The 22,525-nt window shown below is 33.1% G+C and overlaps 2 protein-coding genes across 3 annotated transcripts in view; one reads left to right on the top strand and one right to left on the bottom strand.

The window, feature by feature from the left end:
- Positions 1 to 2,372: 2,372 nt before the first annotated feature.
- On the bottom strand, positions 2,373 to 11,012 carry LOC132732342 (urease accessory protein UreG-like). 2 transcript variants are annotated; one of them, XM_060718749.1, is made up of 8 exons: positions 10,898 to 11,012; positions 10,601 to 10,657; positions 8,603 to 8,754; positions 7,124 to 7,248; positions 6,653 to 6,749; positions 6,381 to 6,528; positions 4,846 to 4,949; positions 2,373 to 2,885 (listed from the first exon to the last, which is right to left on the bottom strand). In XM_060718749.1, the coding sequence occupies exons 2-8, from the start codon at positions 10,635 to 10,637 to the stop codon at positions 2,748 to 2,750; spliced, it is 801 nt and encodes a 266-aa protein (XP_060574732.1). In that variant the 5' UTR covers positions 10,638 to 10,657; positions 10,898 to 11,012; the 3' UTR covers positions 2,373 to 2,747. The 2 variants fall into 2 exon arrangements, with proteins under 2 accessions (XP_060574732.1, XP_060574730.1); XM_060718747.1 differs by lacking the exon at positions 10,898 to 11,012 and having other exon boundaries at positions 10,601 to 10,752.
- The window catches only part of LOC132732353 (urease subunit alpha-like), a 24,257-nt gene continuing 12,622 nt past the window's right edge, over positions 10,891 to 22,525 (top strand). The window contains exons 1-9 of the mRNA XM_060718768.1: positions 10,891 to 11,097; positions 15,542 to 15,678; positions 16,396 to 16,462; positions 17,027 to 17,105; positions 17,674 to 17,730; positions 18,315 to 18,452; positions 19,596 to 19,791; positions 20,098 to 20,249; positions 22,029 to 22,110. Of these exons, the coding sequence (XP_060574751.1) occupies positions 15,553 to 15,678; positions 16,396 to 16,462; positions 17,027 to 17,105; positions 17,674 to 17,730; positions 18,315 to 18,452; positions 19,596 to 19,791; positions 20,098 to 20,249; positions 22,029 to 22,110 (897 nt within the window). The 5' untranslated portion in view covers positions 10,891 to 11,097; positions 15,542 to 15,552. The remainder of the gene's footprint in view (positions 11,098 to 15,541; positions 15,679 to 16,395; positions 16,463 to 17,026; positions 17,106 to 17,673; positions 17,731 to 18,314; positions 18,453 to 19,595; positions 19,792 to 20,097; positions 20,250 to 22,028; positions 22,111 to 22,525) is intronic.

Here is a 22,525-nt window from a genome sequence, read left to right as displayed (position 1 = left end):
GTTGGGACAAATTTTGTGACAGACGGACAGACAGACGGACAGTGCACAACTAGACTTGGTACTGATCATTCCTGTAAAGTTTGGATAAAATTGCACCAGTAGTTTATGAGGAGTACTCCGGACAAGCTTTTGCGTATCTGGCAACACACAGAAAAAAATACCTTTTTATCAAAGGGCCATAACTCGGCCAAAAATCATTCAACCAGAAAACCCCTGCAATATGCGCAAGTACTTGAGCTACAGATCAATCCTGTAAAGTTTCATTGAAATTGCATTAGTGGTATAAGAGAAGTAGTCCGGACAAACTTTAAAAATAAAAATTATTAAAGGGCTATAACTCTGACAAAAATCATTGAACCGGAAAATGCTGACAATATGCACAACTAGACTTGGTACTGATCATTCCTGTAAAGTTTGGATGAAATTGCACCAGTAGTTTATGAGGAGTAGTCCAGACAAGTTTTGTGACGGACAGACGGACAGATAGACAGACAGACAGACGACGGAGAAGTGATCCCTATATGTCGCCACTACTCTGTAGAGGCGACACAACAAAAAACGTGTGTGAAAATGATAAAATATACTCTACAAATTATGAAGAATTAGAGCAAATTGTGACAAGTGTCCCATGAATAATTGCTCGAGACATTTAAAATATCAATTATTTTGTAAGCTTTTTGAGATTATGTGCACTATTTTACAACAGGTGATTGTATGTGTGCAAACAGTATTCTTTTGTCCACGGACAGAAATTGTCTATAGCAATAAAATCGTCCTTGATTATAATTTAGATTTCTGTAACCACTGGCATCGGCAATACGGTGTTAAATTACCACTAAAAAGAAAGGGGTGTCCGTGGCCGTTTGGTTTTGGTCGTTGACTTCAAAACATTTATTAAAATTAACCGATTGATAGCTTATCCACTGGTTAAATCCTTAACCAGCGGCCAGCTATCCTGTGGATAAAATTCCATTGTTCGACAGTTGGATAGTACACTGGCTACCTAACCAGTGGATAGCGTATTTATCCACTGGTAAAGTACCACAATGCAACAGGGCCGGTTAGTGAAACTGGAAACAAAATGGCCGATTTATTGATGAATATTAACTTTCTAAGAATCAGGAAGCTACTTAAGAATAAATTTTGCGTGTTTTATACTTTCATGTTTTTGAATTAAACAAAAAGTGTATCAAAGACCTTTAAGTATCAATGGGTCTATTTTTCCCTTAGACACACATAAGAAAAAAATCAATTTTTTTTTTCAAATTTTGAATTGAAATTACTTCCATTCGATTGGTTATGACAGTTATAACTAAGAAAATGAGTAATGACACTTGTATGATTTATTAAAAAATAAGAAAGTTATGACTGTTTAACTGTATTTTCAGAACTACAACGACAACAACAAAATGAGATTGAAAAATGATTTTTAAAAGCACTTTTTTTAGAAATGTTTCAATTAATCTTAGGTAATATGCATTTCATATGAATTGTTCTAGCTAAGAAAAAAAATACATTTGTAAGAAAAATCTGGTTTTAAACAAATTTTAATGATTTTTACAGTTTTAATGATGATGACTGACCACTGGTTTAAGGGCATTATCCGGTGATCATACGACTGGTTACAGTTAACCACTAGATAGTGCATTTTATCCGTTAGATTACTTTTGAACAACAGAATTTAACCTATAGCTCTTCAGCGCTTCTTATGTAAAATTCTTCCAAGTATAATTTCCAATAACCGTAAATTATACCATACCCAGACTATGGTATAATTTTCCTCGAAGGAGTAAGTGTTTCTGGGCGAAGCTATAGGTTAAAACAGATACACCATTGGTGCGTTGACGATTTCTGGGCTTGCGTAAATTATACCATAATCACGTGACCTTTCTTATGCAACCTCACTCGACTTCGTCTCGTGAGGTTAAGGCATAAGAAAGGTCACGTGATTATGGTATAATTTACGCAAACCCAGAAATCGTCAACGCACCAATGGTATATCTATTACTTATCCAACAGACCAACTTTAGCCAGTGGATAATGATTTTATCCGTTGGTTATCACTAACCAATGTTTTGAACAACCCGGTCCTGAGGTCTTCCTTTACTAGTAAAGCTGGAACGTCGCCATATGACGTATACTTTGTCGGTGTGACGTAAAACCAAATTAAACAAACCAAAAGAAAAGAAACTTTAAAGAACTTGTCTACATTCAATATTCAATTTTGCATTTTTTCACAACATTAAGAAAAGTCACCAAAATAGCTATAAATAGAAATCGCAACATTTACACATAATTATAAACACACACCTTGTACCACTTGTAATTGTATTGGTGTCAGTAACCCAAATCAACAACATTTAACAACAAAACAGATTTTATGATTTATTGCAGTAACCATTCCATTATAGAAACACTATATACATCAATTTATAAAATCCGTCTTAAGTACGTGAATTATCGGCATATTTCCGCGACTTCAAATATCAAAAAGCTTTGAAATGACAAAGAGCAACATAAAATCTTAATCAGGTAGTCTTTTTTCAAATACTTATAAAAGACCGGAAGTGACGAAGATATCCGATTGTAAATGGATTCGTTTTATCGATGAATTAACTTTATAGTGTCCAATGGATTTCTATTGATGCAGCACATTTATAGGTGGACAGAAAGAAGTGGATCTTTATTTTATAAACTGTCATCAATTGCGTCATGAAAAGTCTGTCTTAATATTCTTATTATCTTTTTCACACGCCATTTTGTGTAGCGTTCCTCATCGATTCCAAAATGAGGCTGGCTATTTCCGGTATTCCCACCATGTGCTTAGCTTGAGCGAAAATGGTGGGTCCTTCTTGTCTCATTAGTTTTGCATCTCTGTCCATCACCTGTAAAATTGTTGTTCTTTTACATTTATATCAGTGTTTATATATCTTTATAACTAAATATGACAACAGGCAAAACCAATAGAGCAGGAAAGTCAGATTAAAACAGAAAAGGGGCTTGGTTTATTTGATCTAGAGTCGCTTATGAAGTTAACCATTTCCTGTAAATGTTGCAAACCTCACACGTGTCTCAACAATTTAACTCGTGCACACCATGCACCTAATTCTTATGACGTTTCTAATACTGAAAATTTAAATGTTTGTTTCACATTTCTAAAATAACACGTGTGTAGAAATTTTATCTTATTTAAAATCATATTACTTTGTTTCTCTCGTTATATAATAAAGAGTAAACTGTAGTACAGATGTCCCGAGTTACCGGACTGTCTGTCGGTGCATGCTTATACAACTTAGCGACCTTGAATTACAAAAGGATTTTTGTTTCATGTCTTTTCATCAGGAATGATAAAATCAACCATGCACTTTGACAAACATTTGTAACAAATAAGAGGCCCGATTTAAAGACAAGAATACAAAAGGTAACTGAACGTGTATGCTTAGTTTCAACACACTGCATGTTCATGTCCAGGTGCTTTCATAGATAGGTTGCTCTAAAAGCATGACAACTTTGATTAACGCGAAGATTACCCATCATGACGGCATTAATATGGACGATGTGATCGAGGAAAACGTGATTTTGTACACGTAACAGTTTAAAATTTAAACATAAACAAGGTTCAAAAGAAGCTACATTATACGAGGGGCATATTTTAATTAGTGGCAACAACTCAATTTAACCATGATTTGCATGAAAAAGTATATGTATTATAATATATCGCTGGAAAGATTATTGATTTTTTTAACCTACAATCTATTTTCGCACGATTTGCACGTGCAATTAAATGTAAGCAGGTCATTTAAATACAAGTGTGTGTCAATGTATAAGGAAGGTAGAACTAATGTTAATGATGATCCCCATCCCGCCCAATGCAAGATATATCGTCGAGTAGATAGTGCCATATCGGGTCTTAGTGCTATTTTCTGATCAGCAAAGGGAAAAGCCTCGGCCTTTTTGACTACCTTCAAAGATCGAAACCCTGGACGACTGAGAGAAATTGCCACAGGGGGTGAAAGGTGGCTTTATTTTTTGAACCCGATGATAAACTCAGAAACAAAATGTAGGTTGGTGAAAACAGCGATCGCTTAGTTGTTGGTCGACGAAGCAGGAGCGTTAAAAGAGTTATGTACGCTCTTTTTTTGACAGTGATTAAATAGTGACTCGTGTCGCTGTGCCTTAAAGGGATAGTGTCAAGAGAACATATTACCGTTACCATATTCTCCTCGCTGTAGTTAATAACTATACATTACAAATAACTTAAGGTTCGGGATGCACAGGATCAAATAACTTCATGATAATGCACCTACGCATCCGTCAACCTTGGTTCAAGCTTATTTTGAGAAGCAGAGAATTGAGGTTTCGTTACAGTCCGCTTATATAGTCCTGAATTTTCTTCTTGTGACTTTTGGTTAAATCAATACATCAAATCTTGGCGTCGAGGTCGCCCGTTTGAAACCCATTTTGCCGTCGGAAGCGATCTCTACCAGTGTATAAACAGTATATCCAAAGAACAAGTAACACAGTTCTAAAATGCTTTATGAAGACTCTACACATCATTTGTCATAGGTATGACTTATCTAAAAATCCTACTGCCGATGCCACTAATTAAAATATGTTCCTTGTATAAACAAGGTAATAATTTTTTGGTGTAAAGGCCAATAGCGACTGCTCTGATGTATTTCTAACGAACTTCCCGCCAAAGATGTTTGAAATAATGGATAGATTGGGCACTTGAAATCTACTTTCGCCAATTTTAATTACTAGAAAGTCAAGCTTATCTGTGTTGGTGCTACTAAATAAAAATATATCAACTATTTCGTTTTTTATTCACAACGATTGTCTTACCTTTAAGTCAGCGCCGACGGCGTCGGCAAGATCTGTCTTATTAATGACTAGCATGTCACTTTGGGTTATTCCGGGTCCACCTTTACGTGGTACTTTGTCACCACCTTTAGAATTTAACAATATATATAGGATTGATTACTTCATGATATGTGATATATGTTGTGATGTGATATGACACTATGTGGTGTTGAATGATATGATATGATGTGATGTGATGTAATATGATATAATTTTTGTGTGTGATATGATGATGGGATGTGATCTGATGTGGTTTGTAATAACTTTATCATAAAACTGCTGCACACAACCTTTGCGATCACAATTAGGTAGTGACTAGTCACGACCAGAAATTAAACCTTATTGATTTTTTTGGTCACTAGGTCAAAATTAAGTCATGATAACCTGATCATATGACTCTTTAACTACAAAGTCAATATGACCTTGACCTTTGACTTCTTGACCCCAAGATCAATAGGGGTCATCTGCTGGTCATGAACAATTATCATACCAAGTTTGAAGTTCCTAGGCTTAAGTGTTCTTTAGATATTGATCGGAAACCGTTTTTTATCTACAAGGTCAATGTGACTTTAACCTTCGACCCCTTTGCCTCAAAATCAATAAGGGTTATTTGTTGGTCATGAACAAACATCATACCAAGTTTAAAGTTCCAAAGCCTTAGCATTCCCTAGTTATTGATCAGGAACGGTTTTTACCTACAAGGTCAATGTGACCTTGGCCTTTGACCCCTTGACCCCAAAATCAATAGGGGTCATCTGCTGGTCATGAACAATCATCATACTAAGTTTGAAGTTCCTATACCTAAGCGTTCTTTAATTGTTGATCGGAAACCGTTTCATCTACAAGGTCAATGTGACCTCCTTGACCTTTGACACCTTGACCCCGAAATCAATAGAGATCATCTGTTGGTCATAAACAAACATCTTGCCAAGTTTGACGTTCCTAGGTCCAAGCATTCTTTAGTTATTGATCGGAAACAGTTTTTACCTACAAGGTCAATGTGACCTTGACCTTTGACTCCTTGACCCGAAAATCAATAGGGGTCATTTGCTGGTCATGAGCAATCATCACACAAAGTTTGAAGTTCCTAGGCGTAAGCGTTCTTTAGTTATCACTCGGAAACCATTTGGTCTTCGGACAGACAGACCGAAAGACAAATGCAAAACAATATATCCCCACTTCTTTGAAGGGGACATTATAATAGGGATATCCATTACTCAGTTACAGACCGTTACATCCCTACACTTCAGATACGTAACAAGTTATTATGAAAGGCTATATATTCATAAAGTTCTCCTTCTTTTCTTATACTCTCAAAATGCACAGCGAAAAGTTGTTTCACAATTTTGCTAAAAGAAACGTGGAGAATAAGATGACGTTAATGTTGTTAAATTTTACTCTAGCAATGCTGTTCAGAACTTTTACCTTACTAATGCATTGATAATATAAAATATGGTAATTTTTATTTTTTAAACATAGCATTTTTAACTGAATACATTGAATATTTGTTAACGTACCGGCCACGTCAATGACGTAAATTATGTAATCCGCTAGCTCCCGGCTAAAATTTGCTGCTAGATTATCTCCCCCTGATTCTATGATGACTAATTCTGGATGAAATTCTTGAGTCAACTCTTTCACCTCCTCGAGATTCAATGAAAAATCCTGAAAATATAAAAAAACGTTTTCATATAACTGACAATAAGGTCATAATCTAAAGTCTTAATATGTTAAATTAAAAATCAACTATCAAAGAGATGAAAACCAGTCAAGAATCTTATTTACTTACCTCGCGTATAGCTGCATGTGGACATCCTCCAGTTTCAACTGCGCGCATGCGCTCTTCCGGTAAAGCTTTGTTCCGAACTAGAAATTCCCAATCTTCCCTAAAATGAGTGAGAAATATTTATGTTAACTCCACATAATTTATATATTTTATTTTATCTGTTTTCAAAATAAAGGACGACAAAAAATAAAAAGAAACAATGACGCACCATGACGTCATTAAAAGTTGATAACAATTATACGCTTGAAATTTGTATTAATGATGTAGTTTTGATATATTAATCCTAATCTGCAACATTTCATTTCTATTTTTGTATTTGAAAAAGCTAGTCAAAGTTAAGATGATTTGGTACATTAACTTTTGATCCAGTGATAACTATTACGGAGAGTGTCGAAGAATCCCGATTATCCCCGAAGTAACGATGCATTTGATGAACGCTTAAAATTGTGCTTTACTGAGTAACAGCTTTTATACCTGGTGAAAATGTCGTTGGTAACTACACAAACGCTATGTGTGTCTCGGAGATGCTTACAAAGGGCAAGAACTAGTGCAGTCTTCCCAGAACCCACTGGTCCGCCAATGCCAACAGTGAACGCCCTCTACAAAACACATGTAAATTGAAATGAAAGATAACTGTGCTGTAAATGTATCGTGTCGATCTGTACTGTACCTAGAGTTGTCGTTCCTAATCACTGAGCAATGGTTAGGAACGGTAACTTTGGATTAACAAGATCATTGCAGTTTTAGCATTTCGTTTATCAGTGAAATTGTAAGCTTAACTTTAGACGGGAATGAGACAAGCTGCCGAATGATATTCCTACGTTTATCTCACTGAATCAAAATGTCAAGGGAAGTAACTATTGCTGGAAAATCGAGCATTATGCAAAAATATTCATTCTGCCTGGGACATGGTAATTATTATTATAGTATTTCCCAGATTTTGCTGACAACAAAAATAAAACAACTTTGATACTTTAATATTATTAATGCTTCTAAATAAGATTGCTAATCGTTATAATTAAAACCTTTGAAGAAACCTTATTACATGTATTATATAAACATTTCGAATTAAGGACGATATCTATTTTGAATTAAAAAACAAAATGAGAGTATGGACTATGGTTTATCATCATCGGCGTTCTTTTCTTATAATAGAATCTACATCTCTTTACAAAATGAAATCCTCAAAACTTCCGTGAAATTATTTGTATATACTTTTGTATAGGAGAATGGTTTATCACCCAATGCAATATGCGCATGCGTTATAAAACAATGGCATCCGATTACAGTCAAACTTGTGATCAAATGCCATCCAAAGAAAGACTAAACATGACCCTTATGGACAAGTGGTCTTTATTTTGGGATTACTACTCGTATTTTCTATTTTATTTAGGTAAGGTGTCGAAAATGACCTTTATTTACATTACGGTCTTTATTTGAAGGTGGTCTTAAAGTGACACTATGCCCATCCAAGGGTGAGTGAACAGGTGAAAGTCAAAATAAGTTTATATTTTACCATATTACCTTTCAATTTTTTAACTTTCTTCGTTTGAATGATAAATAACTCACATGTCGCAATGAAATGTATGTAAATATGCATCGAAGTTAAACTGTAACAGTCATTTTATAAAAAGAGTGGGGCAGTCTTTTTAAATTTTAATAGATTTATATTTTAACCGAAACGTTTTTTTCATTAACAAACTTTTGGTCAATCATCATTATAACAGTCAAATTTTGAAAAATAAAGTCAATTCAGCTTAATTTGACTATGAAAAAATGAGCATAATGTCACTTTAAGCACAGGTGTGACTGTATTGACATAAAAAAGGGTAGTATTATAAAACTAATCTATGTACTCGTATATGCAACTAAAACGTAATCTTTCTAAAAAAAATGGACAACAAGAATAGTTAGCTAATATTCTATAACTTATGAACAATTAGAAATTTTGACCTGTTTCCAGTCAGATCTCATTATTGGCCTGTCACGTGACGTATATTTCCCCGGGTTATCAAGGACTTCGTGGGTGTGTCCGTGATCGTGTGAGTGCCCATCATCTCCATGACTGTGCGTATGTCCGGCGCCGTTAGTTTTAATCGCCCCGGCTTCCGTGCGGATAGAAAAATATTAAATGTAGAGCAATAAGTTAATTTTTTAAGGGGATGTTTAATATCGTATGCACTAGATTGTAAGGGGTACGAAACTTCGCATTGCTATAAAAACCTACTTGGAGCGGTGGTCTAGTGGTTCAAGATTTTTGCGTCTCAACCTAGAGATCATGGGTTCGAGTCTTATCGGGGTCATGACCCATGTTTCCCCATATGACAACAGTAGTGATTATTATCAGAAATGTGTTACATTATTACAATGTTTTGTCGCAGTCGGCTAGGATAACTATTTTAAAATAAACACAATTTTTATCAGTCAGTATACCGGTACCCGTTGGTCTTTCGACTCTTTCCAACTGGTCCGTGTTACTTTCAACTACTTAAACTAACCCTCCTCAAGAACATTGAACCTATATTTCAATTGATTTGAAAGCTCATTTTAAATAATGGCATATAAATATTTACGTGACATTGTATTTGAAATATATTACTCATGTATTACAAGTTTTTAATGCAAATATAATATTTTGTATCAATGAGTATGATTTTCTTTCTTTGGTCTCCTTTAACACGGACGTACAACTGTTAACAATTAATAAATATTAGGTTAAAGCAACACGCCTCCAGATTAGCAGCAAAAAATTATCAAGAAATTAAACCTTGAAAAAAAATGTCCTAAAATTTTGAGAAAAGTAAAAATATTCACAATGCAAGAAATTGTTTTACATGTAATATGCAATTAATGACTGATTTTTCAGATTCTATCTCAATATTTTTACTACGTGACTTACGCAGTACGGGCTATTTTTACAATTTCTAACCTATTTTTTTTGTATTTTTCGTTGGTTTTAAGTGCTATTTTGCAATGTGTAAATTTCTTTCTTTCTTGGCTAAACAAATATACTTTTTAAAACATTTAAGAAAAATTTCGTGAAAATTAGCATGAATCTGGATGCTGAATTAGCTGCTTTATATTGAACATCTTGTGAAAAAAAAATCACCCTTGATTTCACATGTAAGCCGAGTTTTATCTACGCATGCTATGCAGATCAACATAAGAGAATAGATTATACCTGAGCAGACAAAAAAAAAAATAAAAGCAAAAAAAAAAAACATTTTACATTAAAGGTCCATTATGCTCCAGAATTTTGTTTTATTTCTCAAAAGCCTTTTATTTATCATGCCTTGTTAGTACAAATTCCAAAAGTTATTATTTACTAATTACCTCAATCATTTTTTTTTTTTTTGCAATTAACATTTTAAACAGTGATGCAGTTATCACTGGTTATTTCAGTATTTTGTACGGAAGTCAAAATACTTCATTATGTTTACATTTTGATACTTTTTACCGCATATAATTTCACTATCAGACCTCTTTCTTCATGTCACAGGCTCTAAACCTATAAAACGGATGTTTATTGTTTAAAAGAAGGAAATATTTATTGCATAATGTGCCTTTAAACATATCATATTTGCATTTGACCTGCATAGTAAGATTAAATATGCATACAAAGTATATCAAGACATCTCTATATATATATAAAATATATCCCATAAGATTCATCATAATACATGTAGAAATTATACACCATAAACCTCTTGAGATTTGAAGTTAAAAACATCGACTTAACAACCGAATACTGTGTAAAATTCATAAATCTTAAGATCTTAAATAATATGCGCAAAGAGTAAAAAATATAACGGAAAATGAAGGCGAAAATAAAGATGATAATTGTGCAGTATTATTAGCTATTATAAGGCATATCACGGAATTCAAATTGCAAATTAGACAGAGAGAAGAAAAAAAGTAGAAATACATTGTAATGCAAAAAGTTGAGCATACCTTGAATGAAAGTGCAGTTATCTTTGTCGGTGTCCATTCTTAAATCTACACACTGTCCTATTAATGTAAGTAGATTACACACGTAGAAATAAATGCATATAAATTTAAATATTTATAAACACAGTGTCATGTATGTACGGATATTTTGACAGTGAAATTAAACTTTTTAAAAACGTCCGAAATTGTAACTAGATATAACGTGGTCATTGAAGCATCGGAAATGACTGAATCTGACGATTTTCCTTCTCTAAAATAGGTAGAAACATTAATACAGGTGGCAATTAAAGCAAAGTTTACCTGTATGTGAACTTCTGTCGCGGTATCTTAAAATCTGCAAAAATAAAATCTACCCGTGTGTGTCTAGAGTCGAGGCGACGTAAGAAGTGGTGTCTCTACGTTTGCAAGGAAATTGGCGACGTAAGCAGTGGTGTTATCAAGTTATTTTGACCGGTGCAAGAATTTGTCGGATCCTCACGGATAATTTTGCAATATAAAAGGTATGTTTTATTTTTGGAAATCTTAAGATTTTATGGTTCATCTGTTTATCTATTAAGTAAGCTTGGGATATTGTTTTATGTGACGTGACATTTCTGAATTTGTTGACATTAGCAATAAAGTGTTGTTGTTGTTGTAGTAGTCTGTCTATTTTTATCACAATTCCTTTTTGTCATTTATAATTTCTATTACTTTTTGCTGTAACCATCATTATGATTTTGTTTTGATTAATTAATATCAATTGAAACGTCTTCGTATTCAACATCATCATCATCATCATCATAATCATCATCATCATTACTATTGTCAACATCATATCTTCATCATTATCATAATCATTTTCATCATCAACATCATCATCGGCTTCAACATCATCATCAGCATTATTTGCATCATCATCACAATCATTCATAGTATCACCATTATTATCATCATCATTTTTATCATAATTATTACCGCAAACATCATCTTCCTCGTCAACATTATCATCATAATAATCATCATCGACTTCAACATCATCATCATCATTATTTACATCATCATCACCATCATTAATAGTATCGCAATTATTATCATTATCATTTTAATCATTATCGCGAACATCATTATCATCGTCCTCGTCATCGTAATCATCATCGTAATCATAGTCATCATCACCACCATCATCATACATCATTCACACGTATGTAGCACATTCAAAACATAAATTTGTTGTTTGAAAATGAAAGGACATTTTTGATTTTTTTGTTTACATTTATTTTCAAGGTGAACGACAATTCTCGTTATTCATTAAATATGCGTCATTAACATTCGGAACACCTCGTCGGTTATCCAAACACCAAAGCACTTTCCGAAGTTTAACGGAATTTGTCGATTGCGTAACGCTTTTTGAATAAGTATACGGTACGGAAAGTAGCGCAGATGCCCGCGTATTTACGGGCTGGTGATGGATGGACTATCTCGGGACATTTTAACTTTAATTTAGATAAACATCTTATTTGTAATTTGAGATTTGGATCTTTTAATAGGTGTGTGATCACTTATTGCTTACCTCTGTAGTATGGTGGCTGATTTAAGTCATGTCGTTTTTTCGCTTCTTTGTCTCCAAAATGCGAAAATGCGAAAAACTTTTTTTAGATTTGTCATCCATTCGTGTTTTCGCATCTTTGCATTTTGAGGGGGAAGCAAAAACACGACATGGCGCAAATCAGCCACCATACTATCAGCCTAAGCAATTTATACACTGACTGTGTATCTCTCACTTCTGGCACATCTGAATTGAAGAAAAAAATGCATTTTGAATTTGCACAACATCAAGCGCGGGTCACATTTCCTCCGGAGTGATTTGATTGACGTTGTCCCTTTAACTGAGTGCTTATCAAATGATTACATTACACTATATATAATTGGCTAAATAAACTATAAATAATAATAATAAAGAAGAAGTAGATATTTATGATGATGACGATGATGATGATGATAATGATGATGATGAAACGAACAATCGCATTATTTTCAACACTACAGTAATATCTAAAAAAAAATGTGTTTTTTTTACAATCACATAAATTGAAAAAAAAGATAATATTTAACTGCCAGATATTTTAGTAAGATTGCAACGTAAGTTTCCACCCATCCGCCAAACATTTATTTTCTGCTTTTTTTATTGTTGTTTTTATTATCATCATCATCATCATCATCATCATTATTATTATCATTATTATTATTATAATTATAATTAATATTATTATTATTATTATTATTATATTATTATTATTATTATATTTATAATTATTATTATTATTATAAAAATTATTATTATTATATTATTATTATTAATATCATTATCATTATTATTATTATTATTATTAGTATTATTATTATTATTATTATTATTATTATATTATTATTTTATTATCATCATCATCATCATCATCATCATCATTATAACTATCATTATTTTAATCATCATCATCATCAATCATCATCATCATCATCATCATCATCGTCGTCGTCGTCATCATCATCATCATCAATATTATTATTATTATTCCAAAGATGGATTAGGATATTTTTTTCTAAAAATTCAAACATTATGCAAATTAAATTATACCCATACACGTGTGTGGAGCGTGTATAATCTCTTAAAATTAGTCGAAAATACACAATAATTGCAAATGAAGATACAGCCCAGAAAGGAAAAAAGTAATAACAAAAATAGTCCCCGAATACATTATTTTTACAATTGTCAACCTTTTAAAATATTTTCTAAATAAGATTATCTCTTTATCTCTTAAGATTTATGATAATAAAATACTAAGATAATTTGTAAAAGAAATATTTTCACAATGGTTTAGAACCGGATAAAAAATAACTATAGAATGAAATTATAGAAAAATTTGTCCTAAAAACAATATCGTAAGATTACCAGTCCTGAATTATTTCATTTTAAGTACTTTGTATTTCTTGTTTTCTTTCTTCGTTTAAGAGGAAGTGGTTGCTGTCCATTTTGTTTTTGTTATAGATTGTTGGGCTTTAGGTCTATGCTCGAAATTATGACTCTTGTCACGTGACGGTGACGTCCGCGTTATCGAAAAATGGCAGAAATGGCCGAACAATTGCAATGGCATAACTTTTAAGTTTGTAGGCTATGTAAATATGTAGTAAACTTATATATTTAGTCATAAGACAAAAATCATGTCGATTTTCTTATTTTAAGCGTTGCAACACATTCCACTCAGATCGGGCTAAAAATAGCACAAGGAAAGAGTTTAATTATAAATTATCCTTTGCATATATTTTTTAACATGCCGAAGTTGATCTATATAAGAAATTCAAACGTTATGTTTTTAGGCTTTTTGACCTCAGTGAAGCTCCTTTAATATGTTTCAACATCTTTTCTTTAAAGGCCCATAATGCCCAAGACTTTCAATTATTTATTTTTTCATAAAAGCTTTTTAATTTTTTGGTGTCCGGCTATAGTGTGCAACATGTTAATCATTCGCCAATTTCCCGAACCATCTTTTACTTCTGTTACATTCTGGCAGTTAGTACTCGCAGTGATTTAGTATTTTGTATGGACATCAAAATACTACTTTGTTTACATTATGCTACTTTTATGACAAATGATTTCACATTCAATGTGTAAACCATCTAAGATGCTTTTAATCCATTTTTAAAACGTTATAAAACTCATGTATGCCCTTTCTAAAGAATTAAAATACTATTTATTTCTGAGGCATAATGCGCCTTTAACTGGATTTGAGCAGAATTTTTGACAAGTAACAAATATAACTTACGAAAAAGAGTACTTGTACTTTTAAAAAACGCAATTACTTCAAGGGAGACAACTGTAACGTTCGTTCAGTTTAATACAGTGTTCTGAATGGTTTAAACATGTGAAATTCTTTTTTTCTTTTACTCATCTTTTGGTCATAACTTCAGGAGAGGTTTGTTAACTGATGGTGAAATATTATGTTCTTCTTTATTGCCGTACTGCAGTAAGCATCTTCACAAAATTCTATATTCACATATTCAATTGTTGTATGATATCATTTCCGGTGTTATTTCAACAGTGTAAAAATTTAAAACGAGCTCGTACAGTAAGATAACAGGCCATAACCGTAGTACAAATGTACTCATTAAAGAATCGTATTACTTGCCATCCCATTCACTGACCAAAATAATATAATTAAAACGCAAAAGATCTCGTGATATCTTAACCGCTATCACAAGATCGTAACAAAATGAACTTGTAAACATTGAATTTTTGACCTGTATTGAATGCCGTAAAATCACACAAGTGCATGGGCAATTCACGTGGGCTCTACGTGACGGAGGAGGCTACATCTTTGTATCTATAGTCCGCCCTCTTTTTCTAACATTAGGTAGTATTAGTCCCATCTTCTGCATAAAAGAATAGGGTCTTACTCCCAAAACTATGTTGTCAACACTCAGTTAACATTTAACAACTGTATGCCTCCAAAATGAGCCAAAAAATATTACAAGAAAATCGATTTTGACAAAAATGACTTTAAGAGAAAGTAATAATTTACATGTAGTTTGTGATTATTGACTGGCTTTACAGTATTTATACAAACATATTTCTACGGGCTAATTTTGCATGTATTTGCATCCGCGCAGTCTGATCAGGATCCATGCTTTTCGCTTACAAACCCCATAACACAAGTAGAGAAACTGAACAGCATGGATCCTGATCAGCGAACAGCATGGATCCTGATCAGACTGCGCGGATGCGCAGGCTGGTCTGGATCCATGCTGGTCGCAAACCCATTATGTTGGTTTTGTCATGACGCGGCTCAAATAAACTTTCAAATTTCTCGTGCAAATTATCATGAATCTGGAGTCATGCTGCTACGATTTTTTCTGTGAGCGTAGTATCTTGTTTTATAAAGAGATTAATATTATTATTTTTTTATCTTTCAGACCATTAGACGATGCGGTTGTCTCCACGTGAGCAGGAAAGCCTGCTGGTGCATCAGTGCGGGGCTCTTGCTCAGAAACGACTGGCTCGTGGGGTGCGACTTAACCATCCTGAGGCAGTTGGTTTGATCGCATCTCAGGTGAGTTCCAAATTTTGGAACGGAAGTGAATACTGTGTGCCATGAGAACTTATTTTACAATCGCGCATTATTAAACGTGATATCAAATCATTGTGTATGTAATAATATATCAAGGACAATTGAACTTCTTATGCTATACCAGTTATATACATACATGTTTATTTACACGAATTTCACACATTGGACGTCACTATGTGACTGATCAGTTTCGTTATTTTCATGAAGCACATAATGTTTCAATTTTACTATTGCTTATGGGTAACGACAAGAAATCTTTAAAACAAACGTACTAGTACCTTATTCAATAGATCCATGCCCTTTAATCAGAAATAGGGTTAGTAAATAGCAGAATATGACAATTCATCAAATTTTGCTTATTTGCTATAATATTTGTACTTCAATTATACACTGGATGGTCCGTGACCGAGTGGTTAATGCCGTTAACTTTAAACAACCTACCACGCACCGCTGTGGGTTCGAATCCCCGAAAAAGAACTTTAGATTCTTTCACGTTAGGAAGCTATCCAACTAGCTTACGGAGCGTCACTGGTTCTACTCGAGTGCCCGTTCATGCCTGAATTAATGCATGGAAGGGCACCTGAGGTATTCCTCCACCAGTAATGCTGGAAGGTCGCTTTATGATCTATACTCTGTTAGTGCGACGTAAAACCAGACAAAGAATACAACAATTAAAAACACATGATTTTTATCCTGCAGATTCAAGAATACATACGAGATGGGCTGACAGTCTCCGAACTAATGTCTAAGGGCAGGGAAATGTTAGGTAAGCCATTGTTCAAAATACGATTCGGAAAACAGAAGGGATTTCATCTTAGGAATTGTCCATTGTCAAATTTTGGGGATATCAAAATGAATTTTTAAGGTGGTCAGTCAACATTTTAGAGCCCGGTCAGACTGTACAGATGTACAGACTGTCCTTGACCTAAATTGGTGGCAAAGGCTCATCACTTCCAGTTCCGATTAAGAATGTCTATGCCCTTTGGTATATAGCCTTGACTACATCAAATATGCATAATGGATTAGTCCAGATTTCAGTTTGGATCAGTCCATTGCAGTTCAAGGGATTTCACCGTTAAAATATAAAATTTGAGGAGCAAACAGTATAGATTCTGCCTTAAGTGTTCCTAAATTTATTACACATGTTTGGCGAATCATTTTTGTGGTTACTTTCCTTTTTTTTTATTCAATATCATATAAAACATCTCAGAAATTATCACGAATTTTGATGAGAATCATTTTCTTATATTAGAAACGAAAGGGTTCTGTTTGTCTTATTTTTCAACATTTAGTATTTTTCAGAAATAATTGAATGTTTTGTTAAACACAGAATTTGAAGAAAGTCGCTCTGTTTTCCGAGCCGTCTTTTTAGTTTGTGTTGGTGTTGTTGTTGTTATTTTAAACAAAAAGTTATAACCTAAATGTATCTATTCAAAATTCTTTTATACTTTTAAATTAAAGGCTATACTAAAAACATAGGAGAAATATTAATAGCATACCTTATACAGTGTAAAAATGGTGAAAACGCATTATTTCTGCATATTTTCAGCTCTATTTAAAACATATACTTGCAAGTTATCTTCCTTTAAGTATGAATAAATAATCACATAGTAAATACAAAATGTAATAAATACATATGATAAATACATATATTATCATAATTATGACATTAGTCTGTATTTAATCATATCTAGCTCCAATAAACTTTAAAATAGGCTTACTTTTCAATTTTTGTTATTCGTTTTATTAGCTCGATTATTCGAAGATGGTACTTACCCAGACCTCGCCGTCACACTTTAAGTGCTTAAGTATTTGTGTGCAGGTAAGTATCTCCAAAACTACTGAAGGGAATGAATTGAAACTTCACACACTTATTTCAGAGCATAATAGTAGGTCAATATCCAAGGTCGATAACTCTAACATGATTTTGACCGATATAGTTTCTTTTTTGTAACTTTTTAATTATTCTATTACCAGTTTCTGGGGTTGCGAAAGATCTGAGATAGGGACGAGCGGCTTCCTGACTGACACCTGGTAATCATTATGTTTATTATATTTTTCCATTTTAAATTTATAAACTATACCCTTCTTGGTTTCAATATTTGAGTGAGAGAAGGGTAAAATTCCTTGCAACAAAAAAAATAACACTTTCTATTAAAATTTAAATTTCACGGAGCACGCGTTATTGAAAATGGCAAGTATTAACCCTTACAGTCCAATGTTTCGAAACTATTGAAATTTTCAAAACTAAAATCTGGAGGTATTTCGGGTATATTCAATTTAAATAATCAAGCCATTCTCGCAATGATATCTTTCAGATCAGACTCGATAAATGTAATTCAAGCGTTTGAACGATAGTTTTTAGGGGTTTTTCACGTCCGTAATTACGTGCGTATTTTGGCGTAAAGATACACTTTATAAATGATGATTGATAAAATTTTATCATTTTTTATTAAGATCATTCATCAGATATCATGTTTAACCAAACATAATTAAATATATCTATAAGTAATGTATTTTTTTTTTACTCCTAATGACTTTTTTAAGCCTAACGTAACTTTAATCAGATATGCAAGAGATAGACTAATGTTATGTTAATATACTCTAATTATTCAAAGTACATATTATACAAAGAGTTACCTCCCATTTCTTGATCGTGAGTACAAAGAGTTGCCTCCCATTTCTGTTTCGTCACCACTCGTAGTCTGTTTTGCGGCAACATATTCTAACCTTGCAGTACAGACTCCGACCAACAAGTAAATCGGTGCCGCCTGATCAATGTATACACTGTTTAATATTCAGTCAGTACTTATATTATGAAATTTTCCCTAAAAATATTAAATGGTTTTGTCCAGAATTAAAGATAGACAAGCCCATTTAAGATATTTAGCGGAGTTAGGGATAGTTAAACAGTAACTCTCTGATCTCTCTGACCCAGTCATTTTCAACTCCCAGTCATTGCTCGTCTTTTTCAAAGAAAAAGTCGACTTGTTATGACCGCTGCGTCGACGTTGTCGGCGTCGTCGTGCAAAAACTTCAATTCAACAAATTTCTCGAACAATTTTTGATGTTATAATGGTAGTGACTGTAGTCTATATTATCGTTTAAGGACTTAATATATATATATATATATATATATATATATATATATATATATATATATATATATATATATATATATATATATATATATATATATATATATATATATATATTTATGCATCTTTTAAAATTGATTTTATAATATTTATCTTAAACTTACTTATCGTAGTAATCTTTTGGTTTTTTTAGCCAGTTAAATTAATTGCTTTTTTGAAAAGGTGTTCATACCTCCATCTTATTTACATAATTATGGTCCAAATCGAATTTTCCCATAAAATCGTACTTTAATACTTACTTTTTGGGTTCCCGCGAGTGAAAATAAAATGTACATTAAGAAAGCCGATAAATAATGTAGATCAAATACCGTGTTTTAAGTTACTTAATGAAATAATACAGTAAAGTGCATACATTGTGGTCTGGTTAATTTTTTTTGTACCAGCCCAGTCATACCCTACAGTATCCTTTGAGTCCTAATATTTGATAATACCATGCCCCCTTTCCTCTTAGAACCACTGTACAGTTATTTTAGCTTGCCTCTGCTGTAATATACTCTTTAAATCAAGGTAATTATATACATCAAACTTTTGCCATAAAATGTAATTTATAGTTAACTTCACCCCACTACTCTAATAATCTGTGCCTGTATAGCTTTTAAATACTTCTCTTAATTACCTTTACATCGGACTTGTTCGGACTTGTTTTATTCCACTATCAAGTACCTATACTGGCCAGGTGCACTGTCTTGCGGACAGACAAACATTGTTCATCATGTTATCCCCAAAATTGATATTGGACAGGTCTAAAGAGTGGAAGATGGGCGAGTCAATTGAAGGAATTCAGCAAATTAAGGATGTCAAGTTGTATTTCCATAATTTTCAGGTAACTGTTCATAATCCGATCAGTCGTCAGGACGGCGATCTTTATGTTGCCTTGTATGGGAGTTTCCTACCAGTTCCAAGTCTCGAAGTCTTCGAGAAATCGGGTGACAAAAAGGTAATGGTCTTCCTAACTACATGTATCTAAAAAAACCATCAGAGCATTTGAAACATATCGTGTTTAGTGTTTAGAAAATAAAGGTGCGTATCCGGCAATTGTTTGATAAACAATGCGGACTGCAGAATTTGTTCGTATTAAAAGGATTCCGGATAAAAAAGCTTCGAATTATCAAAATTCTTCTTAACTATGATCTGATAATGCCTTATTTAATGACTTGAAAAATTCTGATCTTCATCGCAATGACGTGAATTTATATTATTGTTTGAAATTTATTTATTTATTTATTTATTTATATATTTTCAGAATGACGAGCATGTAGAGGCTCCCATGAAAGTAACACCGGGAGAAAAGTTCCCTAAGGATGGGACCATAGAGTTAAACAAAGGTCGGGAGAGAAAATCCCTCAAGGTGGTCAGTAAATGTGATCGTCCTATACAGGTAGGCTCTTCAGCAACGTGCGTAATGACCAGTTAATGGCCTTTGTTGTCAAAGGCTGAAAAACGTTGCTACTATTATAATAATATGCATGTATGGCCATAAAAATAAACGCTTTCATCTAATGTTTTTGGATAAATAACCCAAAATTATGATGACTGTCTTGAAAATTTGACCCCAAAGGTGAAGGCCATTGTACGCGGGGAGTAAAGAATACCAGCGAACAATATACATGTATACGTTAATTTACTTTCTTAACCAAGTTTTCTGGGTAAAATAAAAATCATTGCGATACTCTTCGGATTTCACCCAAACTTACACAGAAGCATTGTCAAGAGTTGCCTTTGTAATGCAAAAATGAAAAATATTAAGAAATGCTCTTTTGATCTTGCAACTCCTATATCTTAAGATATTTTAGCCAAAGTTTCACATAACCTTTGTTCTAAGGTGCTTCGTTTCACATTGTCGAGGCTTTACCATTTGATGATATTTAGCGAAGTTATGGCCCTTTACTGTTTGTTTGAAATACTTTTCTGTGTGCAACCCTTTCTTCATTTCTTATCTGATTTCAACAAGATTTTCACGGAATTATTGACTCCAAGTGCCCTTTGACATATCATGTCAATTTGTTTTTTTCTTCATCAATTTTGGGGAAATTATTTTTTTATTATTGTCATTTTGTTGGGAGAGGCGGATGCGGTCTCCAATTATTTTTGAACAGAATTAAACCTATTATAATTAGGTCTTGTTTTGTGACAAGTCTTGTTATTATACGTGTGTCTGTTTTTCCCACTTATCAAACGTAGGTTCACTTTTATCTCTTTTTTTAAATATGACAGGTGAATTCTTAAATAAAATGTAAAGTGAATTCAAATGTGTGAAATATTCTATTACATAACGATATGAATTAATGGTCTTTACAAATCTAAAATCTATGTGTTTGGATTCATTTAACTAGGTAAAAGTACATCTTTCCGCTTCAAGTATTTCGTTGGGTGACATTCACTTTTGAAATTTGATGCAGAGGATAAGAAATGTAAATATTAATGTATGTAAAATGTTCAGTCAGTGAAAAATGACATACATAAGTCAAGACATAGCAACAGTACTTTTACCGAGGCAAATATTATGAAACTATCACCAATTTAGAAATGTATATATATAAGGCAGCTATGACGTTCCATTTTATAGCATGTTAATCGCTTTTATAAAATCCAACCTCGCCTTTACTATGTTACCCCTGTCGCCAACGATCGCTCTCTGGACCTTTCCGGATATTCCTTCTTTAATATTATTTAACTCCATTTATTAAGCGACCGCCTGCGTGACGCGACCAGCAACAATGTAAATACACTTCTATATATGCGAACAACCTCATACGCATATGTTCGATATTTATGATATTTAATACTAAATAATTAAAAAAAATTCTAGTGACTCAATTTATTTTAAGTATTTATTTGTAGAATTAGTATCATCATGTGCCCTAAAAGTTAAAATACTTGGAGAAATGCTTATACGTGTATTTACTATATACTTTATTTCGTTTTGATAAATAATTATTCACGTTGTGTATGTTTACATTTTTTCCAGCTTTTGAATTATTTCTTAGATTTTACTTATGAACCATTAAAAAAAAATTTCAAGTCAAAATTTTATCATTTCCCTTAACACGTGCCTTTTTTTTAAATTTGAAATTCCAAGTACAAATTTTTAAGAAAATGCCCTAAAAAAGTAAATAAAGTTTCCCATTTTTGCCGGGGACAAGCAATGGTAAAAATTCTTTTTAAATTTTTCAGGTTGGGGAAACCCCACAACAACTTTATTGAGACCAACAAGCGACTTTTCTTCGACAGAGCAGCAGCATACGGGTTTCGTCTGGTAAATATATTTAGACTTATAGATAAATATCTCACACATAACGGTGGGTCGTAAACCGCTATAGATATGGATGGTTCCATCATTATTGCAGGTTGCATACCGCTATAGATATTAATGAGTCCGTCATCAATGAGGGTTGTATACCGCTATATATAATTTGATAGTTCCATCATTATTGCGGGCTGAGAACCCCCCCCCCCCCCCCCACCACACACACATTGTATACCGCTATAGATATTGATGATTGACATTATTGCGGGTTGAATACTACTACAGATATCAATAATCTCTCAACACCCCTGGGAAGGGCTGAAGGGCTTTATCTAATGTTGTAAGAACTTGTTGCCCAACCCATTTGCATTTTGATATATACTCATTATTTGTATGATATGTTTGTAAATATGTATTTAATGCA

This window comes from Ruditapes philippinarum, unplaced genomic scaffold (assembly GCF_026571515.1).
Source record: "Ruditapes philippinarum isolate M1 unplaced genomic scaffold, ASM2657151v2 ctg1551_1_1_1_1, whole genome shotgun sequence".
In the NCBI taxonomy this organism is placed as follows: domain Eukaryota; kingdom Metazoa; phylum Mollusca; class Bivalvia; order Venerida; family Veneridae; genus Ruditapes; species Ruditapes philippinarum.
This window is presented reverse-complemented; position numbering and strand designations above follow the sequence as displayed.